This window comes from Antechinus flavipes, chromosome 2, assembly GCF_016432865.1.
Source record: "Antechinus flavipes isolate AdamAnt ecotype Samford, QLD, Australia chromosome 2, AdamAnt_v2, whole genome shotgun sequence".
Classification (NCBI taxonomy): Eukaryota; Metazoa; Chordata; class Mammalia; order Dasyuromorphia; family Dasyuridae; genus Antechinus; species Antechinus flavipes.
The window spans coordinates 255,158,801-255,185,759 of record NC_067399.1 but is presented as its reverse complement, the minus strand read 5'-3'; the positions used below and the strand labels follow the sequence as shown (position 1 = coordinate 255,185,759).

Here is a 26,959-nt window from a genome sequence, read left to right as displayed (position 1 = left end):
GAGCAGAGGCTGAATGACTTATAACAATGGGTATGTTAATGAGAATTCCTTTTGTGTTTAACTTAAACTAGATGATACAATGGTCCTTTCCAAATCGAAATCTGTGATTCTGTGAAATTTATTTGTAGACTATATATTAAATGATTTAATCTGTAAGCATTTATTTCTTCAATAATTTAAAACATTCACAACTTCATTAGTATAGGTGTCACTATCACTGAAATAAAACTTAATCCTTCCACATCTTAGTAGATATTTGGTCCTCATGAATTTCTGTGGCTAATAAGAAAATCACTACCTGGCAGTCAGTCAATCTTCTCATGATTAGTCTCATTGCACTTAACTAGAATGATTTTCAGGCAATAGACACAGCCTGCTCAAAGCCTTTCCAGTTTATTAGAAAATGCCAGAGCTTGCACTCCATCAGAATAGCCTTTCAACAATCCAGAGTCACCTTCGAGCCAGAGAGATGTTAGAGCACTTTAAAAGAGGAGATCTTAATATTCTTAAGAAATTACCCATATAAAGAATAAAATTAACAAGAAAATTTTTTTAAAAAGTCAGAAGAAAGACATACCTCTCTGAGGGTTCATCTGTTTTTCCTGAAAAGAAGGTAGTGACATCTCTCCATCCTTTACTGCCAACCCCCTGAACCTGGAAGAAATGACAGATGTTTGTCATGCCTAAGCTCTTTGAACACTACAGGAACTCACATTTCAATTAATGAAATAATATTTTTAAAAATCAGGGAAAAAACTGAACCCTAAACAAACAAACAACAACAACAAAAACAAAAACAGCAAATAGAATAATGTACAAAATAGATTTCGGATATTTTTTCTTACCTTTAAGCACCTTTCACATTGTCTTTAATATCAATAAGAACCATCACTTAATATTTATTAAGGGTTATTAGGGCATTGTTCTCGGGATTAAGGTAGAAGATTCTACTTGAAAATTCTTCTTAAAAATTACATATATTGATGACACAATAAAACCAAAAATCTTCCAAAGTCTGAAATTTAGTCAAAAAATTTCTAATACTAAACTAATGTGAAATTTACCCAGCTCTTTCAAAAAATCCAGGCACACAAATCCTCTTTAAAAGTAGCACAGATTTCCTTACAAAGTAAACTCCCCTTTATCTAGAATTTGAGATGACCAGAAAATTCAAATAACCAATTTTTCTTTTAGACTACTGTACAATGAAAATACTTATCATTATGTGTCAACTGAATCAAATGAAGAATGTGTTTTGTGATAAATATGAGTTTTAGCAATAGGTATATTTTGTGTTCTTTTACTCTAAAACTTTATAACTCAAAAAATGGCATATAAGGCAATTGCCAGTTAAATGAATCCAGCTACTATTACTGAACTAATATAACTATATAATATATAAAATATAATGAACTATAACTAATAGTTACAATTACTATTAAAGAACTTTTACTGGATTTACCATTACTATTAGGAAATTACTATTCCAGATAAACTGCAGTGATTTACTGTAATAATGTTTCTTAAACATCACTTTTAATTATACAATAATGAAATGTTAGGGAAAAGTTAGTAATTCAATCCCAAGAAAAGGACTAAGCATTTATAGATGCTACTATGTGTCAGGCTAAGTACTTACTATTATAATTATTATTATCTCAATTGAACTTCATGACAATTTGGGGAGACGTGCTATTTTACAATTGAAGAAACCAAAGCGAACAGAGATTAAGTGACTTGCCCAGGATCACACAGCTAGGTAGTATCTGAGGTCACATTTGTACTCAGATTTTCCTTACTCCAAGCCCAACACCTATCCACTGCACCACTAATCACCTTAAAGAAATGAACTGGTGAATTATAAAGCAAAATTCAATAGAACATGCAAAAGAAAAAAATAATTTAAAATATGTTTATAAGGAAGTCAAAAGTTCTTAAGAATGAAAACAAGGAGTACTTGATTTTAGCTCCAAATATGAAGAATTCGTTTATGACTTGAGAGTTTACTCATTTACTTTAATGAAATGGAAACATTGTCAAAACTTCCAAATAAGTATGGCAACATTTGATACCAATTATTCAATGGGCAGCCTTTGCTAATAAACCATTTTCAAATGTCACTTGTTTCCTTTCCAACAGCAAACTATTCAAAAATCAAGATGTTCCCCAGGAAAGAGGACCTTTTGCTGGGAAACAGAATGATACACATGCATCCCCAATATTGATTTTAAGTTAATAATTAACTCTTCTGAACTTAAAGTTATAGAAAATGACAGGTACTTTAGTAAAACCCTGTAAGGCACGTCCCAAATGGATAATTAGAGCACTTACCGCATAATCAATGGCAGCAAGATAAAAACAGGAAAAAAAGAGGCAATGGATGTTAATATCCTTTACAAGTCTATATATTTAGTTTAAGCTGTCTCCATATTCCTCAAGTACACAGAAACTAGTACCACTGAATAGCCCACCTTGTGCCTTGACAAACAATACATCATAGGTACGAAGGTGATATCACAGTATGGTATTAGTCCTCCTGAATTAGCAAAGGAGGAATTGAGCAATAAAAATGAGTAGCATTAAAATGACATTTTTTTTCCTTTCATAGTAAAGAAATGCTTAGATTGCATAAGTCTTTGTGTGAAACAGGATATGGAGACTGGCTTAACATTTGTGCCTGGTTGTTCTCAGGCCAAGATCATTCCCTACCTTGGTTGCCAAATGAGATACCCCACTGGACACATCATCAAAAATCTTTCCCTCTTTCACCTATGTGAATCAAAATGTCATCAGTTAAAAAACAAAATAGCAAAAAAAAGTTTCTCACTAACCTTGAAAAATGAAGGCACTAAACTTTAAAAAATTAAAATGTGTGAACAAACTTCCCAATTTTTACTACCACCATTTTATAAGAGTGCTTCTTAAGCAATAAAGAGGAAAATGAAGATGGCTATAACTCACCTTTCAATTTTCTTATTCAGTATTACACTAAAAACTTTGATTTATATATTAATATATCACAATTAAATTTTGGCATAAAAACCTCTGTCTTGCAGAAAGGCAGACAGAGCTCCTATCACAGAGGACATTTTATTTCAGGTGAGAACAAAACTTGAAGAGTTTTGAGAGAATTTTTGCTACCTCAACTGCTTTTTGTAATTGTTCCCTCCCCAGGAAAAAAAGAAGGGTAGTCTACAGATTAATGATTTAATTTTTATCTGGGTTATTCTGATCCTACTTTCTTTGGAAGATGAGAGAATTCATCTGCAGGGTCCTGTCTCAACTTCAAACTAATTTTTTTTTAAAGGCAGAACTTTATCTTATGATGTGGACATTATCACAATAGAGTTACTAATATAGTATGGTAGATAGGGTACTAAAAGTAGAGTCAGAAAAATTTCAGCTCAAATCTTGCCTCTATCTGACAACACCTACATGATCAAAGGCAAGTCATTTTAGTTGCTCTGAGCCAGTTTTGGCATCTATAAAATAATGGCATTGAATTGGATGGCTTCTAAGGAACTCTATTTTTAAATCTAGGATCTTACAAATCAAGGAATGCCAGCAACTGCAGAAATCTTTCTCTCTATCACCATCTTACCATATACTTGAATTTTTCTCCTCATCTTCTTTTACTTTTTCTTTTTTCTTTCTTATTCTCCCTTTTCTTCACTCTCCTTTGCTTTTCCAATAGGACTATCAAAAGTATTCTGCCTCCAAATACTTCTGGCTCCTACCAGTGGTAGGAATTTATGGTTAAAGTAATGATTACTGCTTTCTGATTTAAGTACATATGATTCATCACTACAGCTTGCTTTGTTGTCTCAATTAACAATCCTTCACATAGAACTGGTACCAAATAGCACAAATCCAAATAATTAGGTATCATTTATATGTTAAATTTTGTTTATATCATTTACTCTAAATTGGAACTGTAATCCTGAGATTATCAGGCATAAAATGAAAAAAAAGAAGGCTTGTATCAGAAGATTTAAAGGCAATACAAACTGAAAATGGAAACATGTTGCCATAGACGTTTTTATCACTGATGCTTACAAGTTTTTAATGGAAATGAACATTTAACTGGTCCAAAATAGAAATGATACATTTAAATGTATCTAGCTAGCTATTTGTGAAAGGAGGATTGACAAAAATGATTTTCTTAAAGAACAATGATTGTCTAAGTACTAGTTGCCAAAGTTACCTTTTCCTGTGCAGGTTTGAGAACATTTTCATTTAAACTGTGACCTAACTCTGAGGCCTATTTAAAATAAAGCAAACAAATAAAAAGAAGTCAGTTATATTTTCCTTTATATAAATACAGCCAACATTCACTGCCTTCAAAAGCTGGTATGCAGGAATCACCAACAACACAGAAAAGACTCAAGCACAGCATTTAGGAAAGCAATGGATGGGTAGCTAAGCAGCTATGAATATGCCATAATATTCTGAAAAAATGTTATAAGATAAAAACCTCAATTAGTTCTGTTGCCCCCAAAAGCTTAAACAAGTTACATAAGGATTAGCTAGGAAGCAAGCATAACCTCTACTCTACCCACTCCAAAAAGTAGATTCTCTGTTTAACCATTCAAGCTAAAGAGATCAACACATGCACCGATACACAAAGATTTACATAGACAAAATTTATCATCCCCACCCATAAAATTTATGACAATGTTTTTATTCTGAACTATATTCAGCTTCTAACCTTTCCTGTCAATCATCCTAATTATCATAAGCCACAGATCTTGTTTTTCATCCAGGAAATATGCTACTTCTTTAACACTTAAGTATGACTTCAGGTAAGAGCATACTAATTTCAAATGCCTTGTTACTAATCAATAGTAGAAACCATACCAAGATATCAATGAAGCTTTATAACATATATTTTTTCTGTAAGAATGTGAAAGTATTGTGGAAGGAAATACATTTTTATACTTTCTACTTTGTGCCTTTCATTGGGGAAGAAAATCCAAGGGCCACATAAATTGTATACTCTCAAAAAATGTTATCGCTTTTATACAATTGGTTTAGGGGAAATGGAAACAAAAGAGATAAAAACGGGGAGCAAATGCTAAGTCTTATGAACAGTACAGCCTCATTTATGTTTACTAAAAGCAACAACTCCAGTATTTGAATTTTCCATCTGGCCTTAACTTTTCTTCTCAACTGAAGTGCTGGTAAAGCCCTTAAATTGGAGTTCAGAACAAAGATTTAAGACAGCCTAATTTTGAAAACTAAACAGCACTAGCAATGATGAGGAAACAAAATGAGTCACCTTTTAGTAGACACTGAGAAACCATTGAAGAAGGGAAGAGATGCTCACCAGACCTAGTACTGCAAAAGGCAGAACTACTAAATGATAGTACCCAAGAATTAGTGAATTATTATAGAAAGTCCTCTTAGAAAATATCTGTATAAAAAATATTTTATTCAGGTGTTATGCAAGTTGATAGGTAGTTTTTAGTTAGTTTTTTTTTTTTTTAACAAATTATTTGGGACTATTCCCAAAATATGGAAACTTTTAAAAATACATCCATCAATCCAAATCTAAAGGAAAGAACACTGGACTTGAGGTTAGAGACCCTAAGTTCAAATTCTAATTCTTCTATTTAATACCTATGTAATCTTGGATAAATAATCACATCCTTCTGATCCAAGTTTTCCAAATCTTCTGATTCTATATCTAAACACAAAGATAATCAAACTATTTATTTAAAACATAACTCAATAAAGTAAGTTTCAAAAAGGCCTTCCAGAGGCTACTCCCTAAAAAACTGAGGCTAGCTTGTTTAGAACAGCCCATTTAAGTATATGTGAGAATAGACACAACACACAAATATCTCATGTAAAAGTGCTACTGAGTGCCACAGCTTCACATGAGCTTTCATTCCACAGATCCCACAGTTACCACGACTACAAATTCCTATTTACTAAGCACTCATGAGAGCAAGTGACTTGTACAAGCAGCATGATAGTACAAAATGACTTAATTTAGGCTGAAACATACAAGGTGAAGCACACAAAGACAATGAATGAAAATTGCAAAAAAGTTAATGAAGAGCAGCCCACAACCCAACAGCAATAAGCATATGCTCAGCACAAATAGTGGTAAGGACCCATGCACAGGAATGTACGTGAGGGCTTTACCGGCTCTGGATGCTGCTTGTAGCCCCAAAACTTGACCCAAGAAAGGGGGCAGTGAAGAAAAAGAGAAAGAGAGCAAGGAAAGTAGAAGCAGCATTTAGCAAAAACTGGAAGCACTTTACAAGCAGGTTAGCCTAACTTAAATGGTAAAATTCTTTTCTATTTACACCATCTATTGACAAAGTGAACTTTCTTCAAAGGACATGAAATTGTGACAGATTTATTTTTATTAGCCGATAAATATGGCTGATGAAACTAAATACACTTCTATTTATGTTAACTGATTTCATCTGCCAAGTATGCCAAGATTCAGAATGAGAGTGTTGTCAGAAAACAATACCCTCTACACGCACGTTCTTGCAAAAAGAACACTTTATAAAATGTGTTTCGTAAATGGGAACTCTTAACTTGTGCCATATTTCCATAATTATAAGGCGGGGGGGGGGGGGGGGGAGGGACCTATGATCTATATAGATAGTATTTACCTCATTCAAACAAAAGAGGCAAAATATGTGACTAAATTTTGGGTCCCTTATCTGCTACATAGCTACAAAACAGTACAGAATTTTATCATTTCTGATGGTCTGTTCTGAAATTTTAAAGGAAAAAATAATATTAGTGATAAATGCAAATTATCTTAACCAAACTCTTCAATTTAGAGAGGAGGAAAGAAGATGAAAAATGAAAAAAAAATTGAAATTACTTGATGAAAATTAATGGAACAGAAGTGAGATTGAAAATCCATGGCAAACCTAAACCTCTCTCCTAAAATCTGCTCTCATTACAAAAAAGAAGCATTTTTATTCTAAGAAATACTAAGAAAAACTCAAGCATAACTTGCGCTTGGCTTTTTGTGTCTGAATTTTCAAATGTGCTGTGCAGCATTTGAATCAGAATCAAACATAATTTGTTTGACAATCCATGTGTTTTAGCTAAACTCCAAGAGTGCATTGTTGCATTTTTACAGATGAAGTTTAATTTAATTCCATAACGGTCTTAAAATTCTTCCATTTTGCTCCACATGAGGTTAATTTAGTTTATGCAATGCCCTAGCACATGCAGTCTTTTAACATACTTGCTTATAGGTTGTCATAAAATTTTAGAAAAATATTTAAAAAACAGACTTCTGATGTTCTAAATCCTTGTAAACTATGATGTGTTTTGTATTTTTAAAAAGATTTTCAAATTATTACAAAGATTTACCTTTTAAGATAAATTTTTTCAATCACTTGTCAACATAAGACTTATTAATTATTTATCCATCAATTACATATTTGTTGAGGAGCAAAAGAGATTTAATTACTTATTATTGGGAATGATACAATGTGATTGGGAATGATACAAAGTGAAATTTATTACAGTAAACTCTAAAGTAAGACTAGTATAGTTGTGAATAAACCACGTCTAAAAAGAGAATGGCAACAGCTATTATAAATAATGATGTAATCTGACTTTTAATTTTAATCCTCTGACTTTTACTTTTAAAGAAAATTATAAAAGCACCAAAAAATTATACAAATAATATAATCAAGATGGGAAAGCTAGCATTTCACTACCTTTTGACTTGCTTGGGATCCAAATTTTGTAGCCTGTTTAAAAAAAAAAAAAGATTTTTCATCATTCAAGCAATACATATATAAAAAAGTTTCCATTTTAAAGTTTAGTTATTAAAATTTCAGTTTTAAAATAGTGTCACAACCTAAAATTAAGATATGCAATTCCAGCAGTAGCCCCATTCTGGGTATCTCTAAATCAGCATTTCCCATATAGTAGTCTATAAAACGTTCTGTGTTAATATGAAGAGTTCCAAGAGATGACTCAACACACAGAAAATTTTTACCAAAAAAAAAACAAAAAACAAAAAAACATTAAAATACACAATTACTTGTCAAAATGTATTTGGCCTTTTTTTCAGTATGAAATTGATAAAACTTTCTTTATTCTGTTCCCTGATTTTTTTCTGATGCTATTTCATCCTATAAGTATTCTGTATATCAAGTTCCCCTAGAAAAATATATTCCATTGAATACCAAAATTGTTCTGGAGTCAAATTAATTTCAGAAGCATTGCTCCAAGTCATTCTGAGCATGTCTACTGAAGGGCCATAAGAAAACTCAAATTTAACAATAAAAATTTCATAAAAAATTATTACTTCAGTGATACACATTTGATTCAGGAGTTAGTCAAGGTATATATGCTGAGGACTTATATGCAGAAAACTCATTTAGGTGTTAATGGAAACACTAACGAAACCAAATTGCCACCTTTCCTTTACAGAACAGATATAACAGCACCTAGCTACTGATAGAGGTTGAAGAAACAAGGCATTCTATCTTTAGAAGTTTTTTATTTCTATTGTTGGATAGCCAGAATAATAAATAGTGACAATGTCTCAGTACTAAACTTAACCCCTGACAATATCCCACCTGTGAAAAGTGGATTAATAAGCTTTCAAACTCTTTCTATGATATAAATATAGTCTTGACACCAAACTTCATCAGAAGAAAGAGTGAAATATGGGGATCCCCTTGCATTAATGAAACTACCTCATCAACTAATCAAACAACAAATATTTATTAAGTACCTACTATGTTCCAGGCATTGCACACATGATTGCTGGAGACAAAATGATAGCAGGGCTAATGCATTATTATTTCCAAAGACAGGTTCAAATTTTTTTCTTTTTTAAAAATTTTTTTAATTAAAGCTTTTTATTTACAAAACATATGCATAGATAATTTTTCAACACTGTCCCTTGCAAAGCCTTCTGTATCAAATTATCCCCTTTCCCCCCATCCTCTCCCCTAGATAGCAGGTAGTCCCCTACATGTTAAAAATGTTAAAATATATGTTAAATGCAATACAATTATCTTGCTGCACAAGAAAAATTGGATCAAGAAGGGAAAAAAAACTGGGAAAGAAAATAAAATGCAAGCAAACAACAACAGAAAGAGTGAGAATACTATGCTGTAGTCCACTCAGCTTCCATGGTCCTCTCTTTGGGTATAGATGGCTCTCTTTAACACTGAACAATTGGAATTGGTTTCAATCATCTCACTGTTGAAGAGAGCCACGTGATAGGTTCAAATTTCAATAGTTAAACAGTGAAGTTTGAATTTTGTTTTAGAAGCAATAAGGAACTGAAGAAATTTACTAAGGGAATGACATGATTTGATCTATATTTAAGACAAATTATTTTGGTAACTGTGTGAATCATGTTTGGAGTAAAAAAATGACGAGGCAGGGAGACTAAAAATATACTGAAAGATAGATAAGAGATAATAAAAGTCTAAATTAATATCAGAGCTGAGTAAACAGGGAGGAATCAATATCAGAAAAGTTGTAGAAGTAGAAATGGCAAGATTTAGCAAATAACTATATGTACGGTGAGGGAAAATGAGAAGTCAAGGAAAATGTCAAACTGACAAACTTAGGACACTGGAAGAATGGTGGTAGTAACTGAGAGAGATGAGTTTAATTGTTTTGAATGTATAGAACTGAAATGTCTCTGGGAAAATCAGTTTGTAATGTTTAATGATACTACAAGGCTGAGGGATAGACTATAGCTGGATCTGAAGATATCAGACAATCAAATGCTTAAATAATTAGACTTATGAGGTTACCAACAGGATAGGAAAGAGAGATGGAAAGTGTGTATGTATCTTTTGTGAACATACACACACACACACACACACACACACACACACACACACACGAGAATTCCAGGCAGCAAGTGTCCCAGGACAAAGCTAAAAAGATTACCAATAAATTAAGGGGAATGATAATGAAAATGAACCAACAAAGAGTAAGAAGGAGCAGACTAGGAGGTGGAAAACAAAGAAAGAATAGTATCACAAAAATTAAGAAACAAGAGTAGTAAACAGGGTCAAAGGTAGTTGAGAGGTCAAGAAGAATAACTTATGAGGTTATTCTTCTTGACTGGCAAAAGATAAACAGATCTGGCATAATCATCCCTGATAATAAATGAAACTTTAGCTGTTCATCCTGAAAGGGACATTTCAGATCAATTTGTATAATAATCTGATAACTGCTTTGATTTGTTTTGAAAATTGTCACATACCCTAAATGAAGAGGCATAACAAAATTCACCTTAGAAAATTATAATTAAGTAAACTCTTAAAGAAAAATGCTCCAATACCAGATAGAGTCACAAGTAATTTCAAACATTCATAGACCAATTAATTCCAATACTACAAACTCTTTGCATTAATAAGAAAGCATCTTTCCAAACTTTTTCTATGAAATAAATATGGTTTTGACAGCCAAACTAGGGAGACAAGCTAGAGAAAGAAAATATAGACCACTGTATGTAGCCTTACTGATGCAAAAAATTTAAATAAAATATTAATAAGAAGGCCACAATAACATATTAAAAAGATTATACATTATGACCAAGTTGAATTTATACAATTACATTGTGAGTTCCCTGATAGCAGGGACTAGTAACTAGTCTTTAAACCCAATTACTCTGGCTCTAATTCATTGGCCAAAAATAGGTTTCTGCCAAGTCTCATTTGCTCACTATTTGAGTTTGATGGATCAGAGTGAATGTAAATAGCAATTGTTTCTATTATGGCCAGAAACTTTGATTGAGGTCTTCCCTTCCCAGAGTGAATCTTTTGGAAAGTCAGTTGCCTCAATTCCTACCTAACCTTTAACCGCTGAATGGGTTTTACTTCAGACAAACTTACACCTGAGAAAGATCTTGGCTTAGGTCAGGATTTCCTAATGCATCAGGAGCTATCTTGCCACTGATCCAAAATAAGGAAGAGAAAGTGAAGCTAACGATTTTACACAGCCCTACCTACAACAACCTCTAAAATGATAACAACAATATAGAGAAAAACAATTTAGGAAAACTTTACAACATTGATCAACATACCAAAATAATGTAGATGAAACATCATGAATTTCCTGATAGAGAAGTAATGAGCTTAAAATGCAGAGACGTGAATGTATTAAATGTAGAAATTTGTTTTAACAGACTATCTAGACAGGTGTTGAGGGATTTCCTTTTCAGGTGTCAAAGAATTATAAACAATCAATTAGTAAACATTTATCTTAGCCAAAATATAGCTATAGTACTGTGTCCAATTCTGCTGATCACATTATAAAAAGGATGTTGACAAACTGAAATGCCTCCATAGGAAAGTGACCTCCAGGTTGATAAGGACTGGAATCATGGAACATAAGGAAATATCCAAGAAAGGATATTTAGAATAGAGAAGTAAGACTTAAGAGAAATATCTGACTTCAAGTATTTCTAGAGTTATCATATAGAAGAGGAATTAGAATTATTCTGCTTGGCCTCAAAGGGCAAAAACAGAAAAATGGGAAAAAAATGTAGATGTAGATTTAAGATTGCTATAAGATGGAACTCTCCATTAATATAATGGACCACTCTGGCAGGCAGTTAGAAGCTGGGCAGACCACTTGCTGAGAAATTTTAGAGACAATTCCTACTTCACTACAGTTTATAAAAGCCTTTTTGAGTCCCTTTCAATGGTTTTAAAAGATTCAACTCCACCAACTTCCACATTTATACCAAAACAAACAGTAATATTTACTTTATTATATGGAATAAGGTAAAAGAATTAAAATTAAAATGAGTACAGTCATATTTTTAATCCTATTTGTTTTTCAACCAACCAAAACAACCTTTCAGGCTTGTGTCACTCTTTTAATACTTTCTATGGATTATACTTAAATAATAAAATCCCACAATTTCAGGTTCTATATGTCTGTAGTTTAGATTACTGTTTCATACTTACAATCTTTTTAAAAGAAAATATTCTGAAGATCTTAAGTATGTGAATATTATTACATTTCATTTATACAAATAATAAATTAGATTGAAGCTATATCAGTCATATGCCATTTATTAACTGTGTGACCTTGGGAAACTCATTTATTCTTTTTGGGACTTAGTTTTATCTTAGTTTTTGTAAAATGAAGAGGTTTGAAAGAGAAATGGAATAAGAATATAAAAAGTACCTACTATATGCCAGTTACTCTAAGAACTTCAGAAATATTATTTGATTCAATCTTCATAACAATTCTGAGAGATAAGTGCTGATATTTCTTTCTCCATTTTACAGTTGAAGAAACTAAAGCAGACAGGTTAAATGACTTATACAGCTAGCTAAGACTAGATTTGACCTCAGGTCTTCCTGACTCCAAGTCCAGCACTTCACCTACTGAGTTACCTGGCTGCCTAGCTGGGCTGGAATAGAAGACCTCAAAAATTCCTTTCAAATATAAAACTATGATCATAATATCACAGGACCTAAAATTTGGAAGGGACCTTCATAGCTAGTCCATACATCCAAAAGGAATCCCCAATATAATCTGATAAGAAAGCTATCCTGAGAGAAAATTAGTTATTTCACAAACTATTAATTTTTATACTTACCTAACATATATCAGACTGTGAGGAAAGTATTTTGCACATTATATTTTAATTAATTTTAGTTTTTAATCCACAGAGAAAGCTAGAGCTAAGGTACAAGTCAAACTTTGAGAACTAAATTGTAAATTCAATATGTTCTACTTGTATAATGACACTCTTGAATGTTTTTCTTCACTGCAGGAAATAAAACTTTCATTTGTTTAGAATATTTGTAATTTAGTAAAAAAAAAAAAAAATAAAAACCCTCACAATGTAATTAAGGACACTGGCTCAAGCTAATCTTTTCACTCTTGTTTTAAAAGGAGCTAAGTGAGCTCTATATAAACTAGTGTTAAAATAGTTTGGTGGTTACTTACTTACCCCTTCTTTAGCTGCAGAAGCAAACTTGCTTGCTCCAGTTGTAAAACTGCTCCAGCCCTGAAAGAAAATTTCTATACAATTAGTCAAAAACATTAAGAATCAACTGTTACTCCTATTTTTTTAAAATAACTTTTTATTGACAGAACCCATGCCAGGGTAATTCTTTACGACGTTATCCCTTGCACTCATTTCTGTTCCGATTTTTCCCCTCCCTCCCTCCACCCCCTCCTCCAGATGGTAAGCAGTCCTATACATGTTAAATATGCCACAGTATATCCTAGATACAATATATGTGTGCAGAACTGAACAGTTCTCTTGTTGCACAGGGAGAATTAGATTCAGAAGGTAGAAATAACCCGGGAAGAAAAACAAAAATGCAAACAGTTACTCCTATTTTTCCTCATTGTAAAAGCAACTACACAGAATGTTAAGATTAGCATTGCATTACTTAATTCAATTATATACCCTAACATGATAAATCCTGATTATTCCTTTGGCTATATTGGATAGTTAATTTTTAGCATCTGCTTTTACTTTCAGTGTCAAAATGAGAACTCAAAATTTCAGCAGAACTTTCCCTCCTCTTGAAATCCTATAAAACTTACAAAGTCAATCATTTGTGATTTACTACATTCTATTTTGTAATAATAGAATTATTACAAATTCTGTAAAAATTTACAGAATTTGTAAATTCTCTGTAAAAAAGTTGAATAGAATTCAAAATTCCTGAGAGATGAATCTTGAAGACCTTTACATGCCTTGATGTTATTTTGCACATAGTAAGCACACAAAAATCGGTTCATTAAATGATCACAATGATCACTGTGCCTGATTCATTGGTTTAAGGGCAAGATTAGAAAGCTCTAAGAAGTAAAAGTAATTTTTAACAGAGACTGGAATAAACCAAGTTTTAGACTTAAAAAAAAAATAAATATCTGGTTTAGACAAAGCTTATAAGAAGTAGAAAAAATAGGTTCTGATATTGGTCAACTTTGAAAATCTCTCAATGAGATTATCACAACCATGTTAACAGAATCTAATGTGAAAAGACACAACAAGGAAATAGGCACTTTTGAATAATTTTATAAAATTTTCTATCTCAGACATGAACAATGAAGATGATGCTCCTTTATTCTATAAAATATGCACATCCTGACAAATTAGGTGATATAACAAAGCTTATAAAATCTGTCCTATTAGTCTATATAAAGAACTTTACTTGTGCAATAGATGTCAGTTTACTAAGCCAATAGATCACTGAGAAAACCTGCTTATCAATATGAAGAAAGTTCTTGATAAATTAACATAATGAGTTGAATCTAAGACAATAGATCTATTAAGATTAACCTGAAGTCCTACACTTGGGTACCTTAAAAAAATCAATACAAGAATAGAATAAAGAATACATAATTATAAAAAACTAAATGTGCAAAAAAGACCTACATATTTTATTATTCCTATTTCATAGTCAAGAGTATGAAAATTCAGGTCAAGTATAATACATAATTTTGGTACCAAAAAATCAAAAGTGAAAACATATTTCTTTACTTTCTACTAAAAGGAAAACAGTGTAATGTACTACTTTCCCAATAGAACTATACCATTAGTGCTTTTGCTTAACTATTTTGGAGGAATAACACATATGTTGGCAGAGTGTTTAGTCATGGTGAAACAAAATGTTCAGATTTTTTGTGTAAAGAGTCAACAGTATGACACGTAACCAAAAAAGTCTATTTTCACAAAATAATGTGCAGAATAAAGTATGATAGTACACACTTGTACTGCAATCTCTGCTACTAAAGACACTGGTGGATCAACTGAGTTCTGAACCACTCAGTTAAGGCAATCAAATATTCCCACTAATATGGTGAGCTGTGGAGAGCAAAGAGCCGCCAAGCTGCTGAAGGATGGTGAAGTGGCCCAAATCAGAAAATGTAGCAGGTAACTGAGGGAGGGAGGGAGGAAGGGAAAGAGGAAAGGGGAGGAAGGAATGAAAGAAAAAAAGGAGGAAGAGAAGGAAAGAGGGAGGGAAGAAATGAACAAATGAATATAATTCAAGAAAACATGGAAAAACTATGATGAAGTGATGCAGGGTAAAGGAAGCAGCACAACCAGAACACAAACACAGTGACTATCAAAGTACAATAGTTTGTGTTTACAAAATGCTTTATATATATATTTTCTCAGTAGATTTCAATAATTCACTCACATTTTTGCTGCCTTCATTTATTTATTTATATTTATTATTTGCTGATCCAGACCTATGATTTTATCAGGATAGGCAGCTTCTCAGTGAAGAGAATTTTTACCAAAGCAGATCAGCAGCTATTTTACAACTTAGTCTTTGAGAGATTGCCTAGGCCAGTGAGAGGTAAAGTGACTTTCCAGTACATATAGACAAAGAGACAGGCAAGGCAGATAGATAGAGAAGTACAGATATATATAATCTTAGAGGCAGGATTTTAACTATGACGCCAGTTCTCCACCCACTATATACTTGCCTCTCCACATATCTCCTTCTGATAGGAAGCCACAACCAAAAAAGTTCAGTACCTAATGGCTAATCTATTGGCAACATGCTACTCTGTATTGAATTGGGTTTGTCCTTGAACACATACAGACTGAGGCCTTTCCAGACTGATAGAGTTGACCAAAGTTTATGCGCTATCAGCATTGTCTTGAGAATCCAGTCACCTTTAATAATTAGGCACTAGAATAAAACTGTTGTGGAGGATAATATAAAATGGTTAATTTCAGAATAACCACAACTTTCCATTAGCACACCTTATCCACAGAAATGAAATTTCTATCACTTCTACAGTTAGTAAACATGTCAATACTAGGACATCAGTGCAGTCAGCTTTCAGTCTTATAGCTCAAGCATAGTCTTCTATGAGGTCTTCAGACTTTCATTACATCTTCTCAATATAGTCATAGCAAAAAAAAAAATCATTTTCATTTTGGAGGCACTTTATTTTGTGTGCTTTTTTGGAAAAAAGGAATTATGTAAATATTAATTTTTTTAAAGCAATGTGCTGAAGTGCTAACCAAACAAATCCTTTTTTTTTTTTAAACTATATATTTTAAGTTTTCTTTTGATAGTAAGGATAAATGGATCTAAATATCACAGGTAAAGAACTACTCCTGGTACAATGACTTTTGATTGAGAAGTACAGCACTGAACAGACCTTTTCTATCTTAAGATTATGGTTTCTTAAACTCCTTTATTTTATTCTACACAAGGAAAGAACTAAAAAAGGTCTGAACAAGAGCTCTAGGAGAATTTCCTTACCGAATACAGTGATGACATGGCATTATTGAGGAAGTCATCATCTTTTTTCTGAGTGGGTACTGTGTTACCAAAGCCAACATAGCGATTTTCTTGGCCTCTAAAACATTAAACATAAACAAATTAATTGAACAATTTTTTTTCTACAAGAAGCAAACAGCATTACCTCTCAAGTCTATCACACAATTACATGTCTCTTTAAAAAAAGAGAGAGAATCAGGTAATGCTGAAAGAACTATGTTTTACTGGAACCAAAATGGTGAATATTTTTCAATCAATGGATCCTGACCTATATACCACCACCACCAAAGAAACTGATAGTCAATCTTTTGCCATTAGGTGTCAAATGAAGAATACTGCTTCTCTAGTAGGATACAAAGAATAACTTTTTTTTTCTCTTCATCATTTATTATGAAAGGAAATTAGATTAGATAAATTAATTTATCATTCATGAGGCCTTACCCTTGATATGAGTTGATATCATCATTCAACCAGTCTTCAAAAGCTTTGTCTGAAGAGGCAGTTGTATTCTGGGACTGGCCAGAAGCACTGAAAATCAAGAATTAAAGGTTAATGTAACAAATACTGGTAGAACAAATACAGTTCTCTTTCAACATTTCAAGGATCTGTGATAAGACTACTGGGGATACACCCTACACTTCCACAGATCACAACTCTCAAAGCCTTAGCAAATGAGCTCCATGAAAGATTATGCTGGAAAAGTTCAATGCTCAGTAGTTGGCTACTGCACTTCTGGTGCTGAGCCTCCCCTAAGTTGAGCAGCCCTTTGAACAAGAAATACACAGATTGTACTCTCTATAATTGAGAAGAGCCTATCAGACTTTATGCTCCACTTTAGTGAGTCAGGAAAACCTCCACACCATGATGTTACATCATAGCAGCACTTAAATGAAGGTACAGAGAACATAACAGAGGAAAAAACAGGCCCATCTACTGAGATTGGAATGCTAGTCAATGTAATGATTATGGCTTTGCATCATGCCCATTATGATTTGCTATGGAGGGTAAAGCCATGATAACTTAAATTTCTTGTTTGGAATAAAGTTTGAGGAAAAGATGAAAGCAAGTAAAGTGACTTTTTCCAACACTATGCAATTGAAACAGCAATTGCTATTAGGATCACTAGATATGTAGCAGGGCCAAGTAATGGCAATTAGCTGGAAAATGAAGGGAACAAGGGGAAAAGAGGGATCAGAAATTTTTTTTAAGTAGTTCTTCAGAAAACCTTCAAAGAGAAACACCTCAAATACACATACACACACACAAAAAATTAATTATGGCAAGAAAGCATAAATGCAGTTTTAAGTAAAAGAACAATAATTTTAAAATAAACACTAAATTAAAAAACTAAAAGCTAGCACTAAAATTTAAGTAACATCAATAGAATTCTATACTGGAGCTAAAATCAGAACTAGAAAAGAAGACCTACAGCACAATTCCAGTACTACAAATGAATGAATCTACATTAAGTTTACCGGTGAGCTGAGGATAGAGCCATTTTAGGCTGAGGTGGAGTCCAGTTTTGAGCAGATGATGTTTCAAGTGACCATTCTTTTCCTTCAGCTAATGTAGCTACCTAGAGAGAAGTAAATGACAGAATAAGAGAATATGAAGTCAAATAAGAATTTTAGAGATCATGGATTTTTGATTTACTTGTCTTGTTCAGGGAATACCTACAGAAATTCATAGCATGCTAAGTCAAACCCTAGATCCCCCCAAAAAAACAAAGTAAGAACAAAACTACCTCATATAGCCAACTTGCTCATATGGCAGATAATTAGTGTCTAATTGTATCCTAAATCAAGTTTTTAATGTACATTTTTCACACTTTAAATTAGTCTCAGTTTTGATTGCAGTTGAAAGCAATTTTAGAGAGCTCAACTTAAGCACTTTCATTCTATGCATAAAGCCTTGAGAATCCACTTATCTATCCTGTCTTGCAATGTGCTTCACTCCCCTGAAAAGACTATTTTTCTCAAGATGTATATGAACCTTTCATGTTCAATTACTATATAAAATTCCTGCCCAGCAATAGTTAGGGAAGAAAGTGCAGCTTCCGTCACTCTGTTTATCAAAGGTTATTTGTTTACCCTGTTATCAAAATCAACAATCATTAATCTTTTGCACCATTAGGCAACCTTTTGACTAGAGAAAACTTTGACCTAACGATGGCCACATCCTCAGAAATTTACAGTACCTTGCTATTAGCCTCTGAACGCTTTGCCAGAAATTAATTCCATTTTTCTTCAAACGTGTTTAATTTGCAAAATGCTTACTGCATAACTACTAAAGAAAATACAAGGCTCACTTCCTAAAAAGACTACATTAGAGTTTATATTCCATACAGAAAGTTGACACTTAAGCTTACCTTGTCCCTAAAAAGAGCCGCAGCTTTGCTGTTGTATTTCTCCTGCATTGACCAACAAGGATCATAATCTTCTTGGGATTCTAGGAATTCTCGAAATCTGGCATTTCCCCCAACCTTCATCTTCTCAAGCTCAATGTCCTTCCATTTGTCCATGGTAACAGAGCGCACAAAGCTAGGAACGAACACATATCCATTGTCTAAAAGTTTCTTCAATTTATTTTATCTAGCCCTAAACAATGCTGTATATACAATGTTCTGTTTTTTAAAATTTCTCAGTGGGTAACTCACCTGAGATGAACTCCTAAGCCTCGATGTTTCCCTGAGCATTCCAAACAGATCCAAATCCCATAGGTCACACTCACCCACTGGGGATTGAATGCACCACATTCAAAACACACCTTCCAAAAAAAAAAAAAAAGTATGAAAAACAATTCACGTTAGCCTCCCCAAACATAAAGCAATGAACAAAAAGGAATAACAGGGTATATGAGGGTTGTTCAAAACCACTGAGTAAAAGAAAGATGGAGCTGACAAGAGAGATTTCGGAAAGGATGGCTAAATAAGTATGAGAAACAAGATAAGCAATGACTCAAAAAACCAAGGTAATAGGATATTTGATCATAAAGTTCAAACAAAGCAGATTTAATATAGAAATGAGATCCTTGAGTTAGGCTAAGAAAAGGTCAATGGAAAATACAGAAAATGTGGTTTCCATGAAATAATTCTAATGAAAACTTGAATTCAGGGTATCAGACAAAGCTAAAGAAATAGATATGGGAAAGGACAGCATATCTTCCTTCTCAGAAATATGGATGCATAGGATTTACAAATAAAATTGAATTCAAATTAAAATATTCCTTAAATAAATACTATATAATAAACATGATGGTCATAGAAAGACAGACTTCTCATTTTAAGTTGCAAGTTCTCAAATGAATGAACAATTACTATCTGAGATTACTATTTTATAAGGTACATTTTTAACTACTATGCACATAACTACATGCTTTAACTTTAGAAGTTAAGCTAATGAAAATAAAAAAATCACTACAAGAAACAATTCTACATTGGATTAAAATGATTCATTACAACTAATTAAAACTTCAAATGAGACACAAATCCTTACATTGTTTTCATCCTGTGCTCTGACTTCTTTAAGAACCTTCCTTGTTCTTGGACTTGCCATGATTCTGAGAAAAGAAAGGGAAAATGTATACTAATTAAAAAAAAAAAAAAAAAAAAGATAACTCAATTGAAAACACCTTGGTGGGGGTGGGGGTGGGGGAGAATGGTTAAACTAGATGCTTTGCACAACAGCCAATCACAATTTGATAAAACCTCATTCCCTGATTCCAAGAAGGACAATAACCTCAATAATACAAGTTTATTAAGCAGTAGCCTGGAACCTTGGAAACTTCATTTATTAAATAAATTCCAGTAAGAATCTGTTACCCTAACTGTGAAAAAGAGAGCAACAGTTTGAATTCTAGTGGAGAATCCTATGTCCTGTGAGTGGAATTTAATTTTTAAACACATTTTTCCAATTTGGTTCAAGAATTATATACAATTGGAATTGTATCACATTCTTTATAATTAAAGTTTATAATTTATAATATAATTACTATAATAGTTCTTATATTGTGATCTTTTTCAGTCGTCACAAAAGGGATTATTTCCCCGGGTATACCCTAAACTTGAATTAACTAGTTTTAAAATGAAGTAAAAAAATTTTTTTCAATAAGCTTAATTCTATCTGTGGCTTTTTATGAATTTAGAAATTAATCTCTCTTCCTTTGCTCCTCATAGTAAAGGTGAGACATTATAAAAATCACAAAACTGTCACATGTAATAAGAAAGTGACACCCCACTATCACTTCTCTCCCTCCTCCCTCCAAAAAATCCTTATAAAATAAAAGATCCTTAAAGGCCAAGTAGGTCAACCTTATCATTTTACAAGTGAGACTCAGAGGCAACTAGGATTAAATGACTTGCCCAAAGTCAAGGAGGTAGTAAGGACAAAGCCCTTTTAATTCAGGTCTCATGATCTTGAGTTCACTGATTTTTCCACTAAACCAAATTACATTGCTTCTTTATTTAAGTTATAAAAACATACTTTTTAAAAGATGGATATATGCTATAAATATGTTATACATTTTCCTAAGGACAACTTGTGAGTTAGAAGTATCAGTTGGACTGAACTGGCTTCTAACCTATGGCTGGCTAGAATGGAACAGGGTAGACTAGAGACAGGAGAATCGGGAATCAAACATAAGTTTTCATTTCAAAGTGAGGGAAACTGACTTGCAAGCAAAGCCTAGGGCCTCAGCCTTAGTAGGAGGATCCCAAGCTGTGTGGGGAAATCTCTGTACCTACACCAATGGCTACACAGTGAGCTACACTCACCGATGAGGGATAACAGAAACAATGAGACAAGTCTAAAGTACAGCAGGGTTTCATGACTAGAACACTGGAGCTTGTCTGAACGCAGAAAATACCTGGTGCTGGTCAAAGAATTAGAATAATGATGTGATTTTATCAGAGGGTGAAATCATCTAGATGGTGAGTGCAATGTTCTGTCCAGCTCAGGACACACAACTTGATTTTGGGGCCTTAGCCTTGGAAAATAGGGTATCTCCTAATATCTTGATGGAAGTGACATCCAAGACTTGCATGAAATGAGATTGGTTCAACTACATGACAAGTTTAGGAGACAATGAGGAGCCCAGTCACTAAGCTCATATCCACAAAACATAAAAAGAACCAGAAGGCCTCCAGTGTATAGGTTAGATACTCTATGAAGTACTTAAAGGACAGTATCAAGAACTGCATAAGTGTAGAGATGCTACATTACACTATGGAAGGAGTACCCACACTGATAAAAGCTATAGATACATTGAAGTATAATAAATAACATATTTACATATACAAATAATACAAAGAGAGGCTTGGCATATATCAAGTGCTATTTCTTATGAAGAAATCTAGACAGCAGCTTCCTCACTTTTCTTTTTTATGTCTTTCTGGCAAAAGTAGATGTGGAATTTGTACTGCTTGGGGGAGAGGAAAGAGAAGCATTTTTTTCTCCCTAACCTATTAGATTTACCCATCTTGTCACTGCTATCACTATAAGAATTTATAGACATCTTCCATTGGGGTCACCTTTTTTACCTCCTCCCTATAAACTGCAACTATGACAGATAATATTATAACAGGCAAGGTCAAGTGTTGATGTCTCACCACCAGCCCTGCCAATATAATTCATAAAGAAATAGGTAGGAAGCTGTAGCAACGTAACTAATGCTAAAATGAAAAGTTATTTATTTCTCTACAGAACTGCTAGACTTAAAAGAATGCAACCTCAATTGGTTTTTCCTTTTAATTCAATATCAAGGAGACCAAAAGTAATATGAAGCTTAAAGAGTAATATCTAACTTTTTTGTGGAATGGCTTCAAAATTAATAATTCTCTTTAGATACATTATTTCATTATAGTTTAGCAGAACTAGCACTAGCATGAGTCAGAAAACAGGTTCTAATTATACTTTTGCCACAAATTAGCTATGAGAGCTTGAGCAAATCAACTAATCCAAATGCCTTTTTAGTAATCTGTCAAATGGGTACATCTGCCTAGCTCAATTCAAAAGCTTTTCATAAGAAATCCTCCAGTAATAGTTGACAAAGGATTAATAAAAAAAAAAATTAGCTTTCCTACACATATTTTGACTTTAATTTTACATTAAAACAGCTTTAAAAAATGGAAATAATGTTAGCTACCCAATTTTCCTTTTAAACTCGTTGTTTTAACTACGGACTCAGGATAAAAGTGAATTTACTCTGCCAAAAAACTTCCCAAACTTGAGAACGCATTCATTTAACATGTATTAATACCCCTTTTAACCACTAGGTCTAGTCTTCAAGTTCAGATTTTCTCTCCATCAACCCCTCATTCCCCTCTCCCCCCAAAAAAACCTGCCTTCATTTTCTAAGTATATTTATGTTTTCCACCAGTATTGTCAATTTCATGAAAACAAAGGCCATTTGTGTCTCTTAATAAAGAGCAATACTGCCCAGATCAATTAGTAACAATCATTCAATTAATGTATCATTTATACAATGACTCTATATAGAGAGCACAGAACAATAAAATAATAAAGATAAGCCAAATAAATACTGTTTAATTTGGATAAAAATACAGAAGGAAAAAATTGAAATCTCAATGAAAGATTTGGTAATTTTGAATTCTATGTAAAAATAATTAGTAAGGAAACTGAAAAAGGTGATCCTTTATATGACTCCTTTTTTTATGACTAAGCCTCCTTCCTCATGGAACTGTATTGAGTTTCCAAAGGAAAAAATTAGCCATAGACTTTTTATAGTTGGAAGGGACCTTAGATTTCAAGAATTTGAAGAGCCCCAATCTCCTAGTCCAAAGGTTCTCTTCTCTTTTTACTATAGCACAAGTGTTTAGATGGGAAAGAGGGGAAGAAGAGGGAAGGAAGGGAGGAGAAGAGAAATGGGGGAAGGGCGATTCCCCCAAATTATATGATGATAAAAGTTTTCAAACAGGAAAAATTCTTTTTAGTTTTTAATCCACATTGGAATATAAATTCATGGTACTTGAGCTAAGCAAATAAAACACTTTTGTAAAACATGAAAATGTTTTGGTTCATAGGCAGAAAAAGTCAAGATATCTGAGTCCAAAGAGATAAATTTACCTGTTCCAGGATAGTCTGAATTATACAAACACTGTGTCATTTCTAGGCATTTAGGACATAAACACCTGACAATAACAGTTACAGAAACCGGGACCAACATAAATTAAAAGGCTTACTTACTATATCTTTTACATTCTTAAGATCAAAGATGTTATAATAAATAGAATTTTAATATGACTCACTGAGTGGGGATGGGGGACTGTGCAAAACCGATTATTTTTGTTTCAAACTCTTAAATTACTGGAACTTTTGTATTGTTCCACCATGACCCAGGAAATTTATTACTGGGAAAACCTCATCATCTTATAAGATCTCATCAGTCTTGTACTCTACCTCATCATTATTCTTGGCCTCTCAGATTAGAGAACAGAGCCATGAATTCCAAAGCTCTATTTAAGATTGAGAGTTCAGCATAGAACATGTCATTAATTATTTGGCACAGTACTCTAAGACTTTTCCTACACTACTCTCCAAATTTTCCACAATGCCCCACACCAAAGGTATTTTCTCCTCGATTCCCCCTTTTCAATTTCCTTGATTCCCCCTTTTCAATTTCCTTTTGTATTTTAACTTTCCTTATTAGAATGTAAAAGCTCTTTGAGGGAAGACTTTCTTCTTTTAGTATTTGTATCCCCACTACTTAGTACAGAGCATGGTACTCAGTAGACATTTAATAAATGTTTTAACTTTTGAAGGAAAGATGTTTCAGTATCAAAACAAAATAGCATGAAAAGCAGTATCTGGACAGAATCATTTAACAGCTTTCTTTTTTGTTTTAACCCTTCACCAAACCAAAAAAAAAAAAAAAAGAACAAAATCTAGAAGAAAACACAAAGGAAAGTTGAGATTCAGTTCACATCTCTAATTATACATTCCTATTATTCCTAAGACTGCATATTAATCTTCTCATAAAGGACAAAGTATACCAACGAAAACCTGTCTTTGTGTTCAACATCAAGCAAAAGAAAAGCCACTTTTTTGTTGTACTATAATATTGGACTCTGGTTCCTTCTGCTCAGAAGATTCCCAGAGCCTAAAAGGGTGTAAGGAGAATGGAATAAAGGATAATAAATAAAAGGTAGTAAGGGCACATAGTGTATTGGGCCTGAAATCAGAAAAGCCTAAGTCTAAAATCAGGTCTCAGACAATTATTTACTAGCTGTGCCAGTCTCTGCCTCAGTTGTCAAACCACTCCAGTATCTTTGTTAAGAAAACCCCAAATGCAATCATAAAGAGTCAGTCATGACTGAACGACACAACCAAAAAGGAAGCACCTTTCGGAACAAGGGCTGGGAAGAATGAAGCAAGGTGTCCAAACTGCCTAAGAGAAGAGCTCGGAAGAAAAACCTAAAGTAGTTATGCTGCAAGAGCCCAGAAGGGGGAAGCAGGAATCCTAAGAAGCTAGAGGAAGTCCTGATAATGATAACAGTTGACATTTATAAAAACAGGTGGGTAGGTAAGTACTACTCTTCCCTCCCTTTTTACAGCTAAAGAAACTGGGGTTCAAAATCGTTAAGTGACCTGGAATAAGTTTAAATAGCTAGTTAGTGGCTGCTTTGAAATTTTAAAATGGGGTCGCATGACACCAAATTTAACACTGCCAACTACAAGCAGACCAGCCGGGAATGTATACGTGGAAGGGGTTTGGAGGAGGGGGCAGGGGTGGGGGGAGAGAATTAAGGATGGAAGCAGGAAGGCACGAGTGCAGGGCAGAAATAGTTGGTAGCCTGAACGGGGAATGGGGTGAAAGGTGTCTTGGACAGCAAGAGTGGGAAAGGATCTTAGGGGCAGGGATTTCAGTAAGAAGGAAGGGATCGGCTTCGTGTGGGGGAAGGGAAAGATGCCCCAGACATCAGGACACGACAGAAGGATAGAAGGTGAGGGGCGGGTACTGCCCTAGCGAAAACCAAACCGGTCGAGGAAAAATGTTCGTTCCGACCGTGTGAGAAGAGGCTCTAAGGCAGGCCCTGCCGATCCTGAGTGAGGCCGGGGACTTCAGGACGACCCGGAGGAAGGGGGTCCAGGGCTGGGCCCTGGGAAGGGGCTGCTTCCTGGGGTTACCTGGCGAAACCGAAGGCGGGAGAAGGACTCGGACTGGCTGAAGGCTGGGGCTAGGGAGTCGGAGCCTCCGACGCCGTCGGGGCCCGAGGAAGCGAGGAGTCACTGAAGGAGTCTAGATAGCCGCGGTCCCCACATCTACACCGCAGCCGCCATCTTCCGGCTACGTTGCAGATTGCAAGGCATTGTGGGTAGGCTTTTGACGGGAGGGCGGGAGAGAGGGAGGGAGGGAAAAGAGGAAGGAAGAGGAGGAGAGGAAGGAGAAGGGGGAAAGGGGGGAAGTGGAGGAGGAGAGAAAGAAAAGGGTGGAGGAAAGGGGGAGAAGGGGGAGGAGGAAGGGTGAGTGGGTGGGGGCACGGGGGCACTTCCGCGTTTACCCTGTCGGGTCCTAGGACGTGGTCCCGTCACGCCCCTCCACGCACGCCACGCAGTTGCCATGGAAAAGGAAGGCTTCTTCGTCCCTCCCTTCTTCCCTCTCTCCTTTTTCTCCCTCTTGCAGTCCTCCACCCCTCCCACTCCCGCTATACTCGCTTCCTTTCGTTTCCACGTCTCCTTATCCTGAAACCTCCAAAGGGAACGTGAGGTCATTAAAGGGACTATGGAGGGCATCTGAGTCAACTTCACGTCACGGAGTCAAGGCAAGGGCATGGGGCGGGGGCAGGCCGCTAGGTGGCACTGTGCGGGGAGACCGGGACCTTGAATCAGTAAAACGAGGTGGAAGCAGCCTCAGAAAGGACAGGCATTATTCTTCCCATTATAAAGATGAGGAATTTGAGTCCAGAAAGGTTGTCATCTCTCTATTTGATCATCGTTTCAACTAATCGGTAAAACAAGTAGCAAACACGTATAAAGTCCTTACTATGTGTCGAACACTAAGCTAGGCCCTGGGGCTAAAGAAAAAAATGAGAAAGTTCCTGCCCACAACACATATGCATTTAATTGGGCAAACAGTTGGGAAAAGCCTTGTGTTACAAATGACATGATCTATGTCTTGAAAGAATCTAGCGATTCTAAGAAGATTAAACAGAGGGAAGGCTTTTCAGTCACGGAGGGGAGGGTGCAGCTTTTTAAAAGAAAGATAAGGAAAATAATTGAATGTTTCATGGAAGAAACAGCAGGGACAGTTTAGCTAGACTGCATAGTATGCAAAGGGTAATCATGTGTAATAAAGCTAGAAAGGCAAATTGGAGCCAGGGTGTAAAGAATTTTAAATGCCAAAGAGGACTCTATGTTTGATCTTATAGACAATAAGATTGAAGCTTCTTCTTCTTCTTCTTCTTTTTTTTTTATTTTTTTGGTGTCCTTTTGAATAAACTTTTTTTTCCCATGTCTCTTTCTTCATTTGTAAAAAGGATATAATAATAGCATATACCTAATAGTTAAGATGGATATGACATAATATAAGTGTTTTGCACACCTTAAAGCAATGTGTCAACATTGGCTGCTATTTAAAATTGTTTAATTACATTCTTTATGAAACCTTTAACCTAAACTTGAAACTCCATAAATTATTTTGACCTTAATTCTACTTGGGGGCTTAAATGATTACATATTTCATATCTAAGTAGAAGG

At 34.4% G+C, this 26,959-nt stretch overlaps 1 protein-coding gene across 6 annotated transcripts in view; it reads right to left on the bottom strand.

The window, feature by feature from the left end:
* Positions 1 to 26,587, bottom strand: part of ARFGAP1 (ADP ribosylation factor GTPase activating protein 1) — a 32,270-nt gene extending 5,683 nt beyond the window's left edge. Inside the window, exons 1-13 of one of the 6 annotated variants that reach the window (XM_051976742.1) lie at positions 25,391 to 26,587; positions 19,742 to 19,805; positions 18,904 to 19,013; positions 18,616 to 18,787; positions 17,723 to 17,823; positions 16,689 to 16,775; positions 16,230 to 16,326; positions 12,938 to 12,994; positions 7,704 to 7,736; positions 6,151 to 6,180; positions 4,205 to 4,261; positions 2,710 to 2,769; positions 578 to 654 (exon numbers count right to left, since the gene is read on the bottom strand). In XM_051976742.1, the coding sequence (XP_051832702.1) occupies positions 578 to 654; positions 2,710 to 2,769; positions 4,205 to 4,261; positions 6,151 to 6,180; positions 7,704 to 7,736; positions 12,938 to 12,994; positions 16,230 to 16,326; positions 16,689 to 16,775; positions 17,723 to 17,823; positions 18,616 to 18,787; positions 18,904 to 19,013; positions 19,742 to 19,801 (941 nt within the window). In that variant the 5' untranslated portion in view covers positions 19,802 to 19,805; positions 25,391 to 26,587. The remainder of the gene's footprint in view (positions 1 to 577; positions 655 to 2,709; positions 2,770 to 4,204; positions 4,262 to 6,150; positions 6,181 to 7,703; positions 7,737 to 12,937; positions 12,995 to 16,229; positions 16,327 to 16,688; positions 16,776 to 17,722; positions 17,824 to 18,615; positions 18,788 to 18,903; positions 19,014 to 19,741; positions 19,806 to 25,390) is intronic. The other 5 variants (XM_051976744.1, XM_051976743.1, XM_051976746.1 and 2 more) reach the window with 5 other exon arrangements.
* Between the last annotated feature and the right edge of the window lie 372 nt (positions 26,588 to 26,959).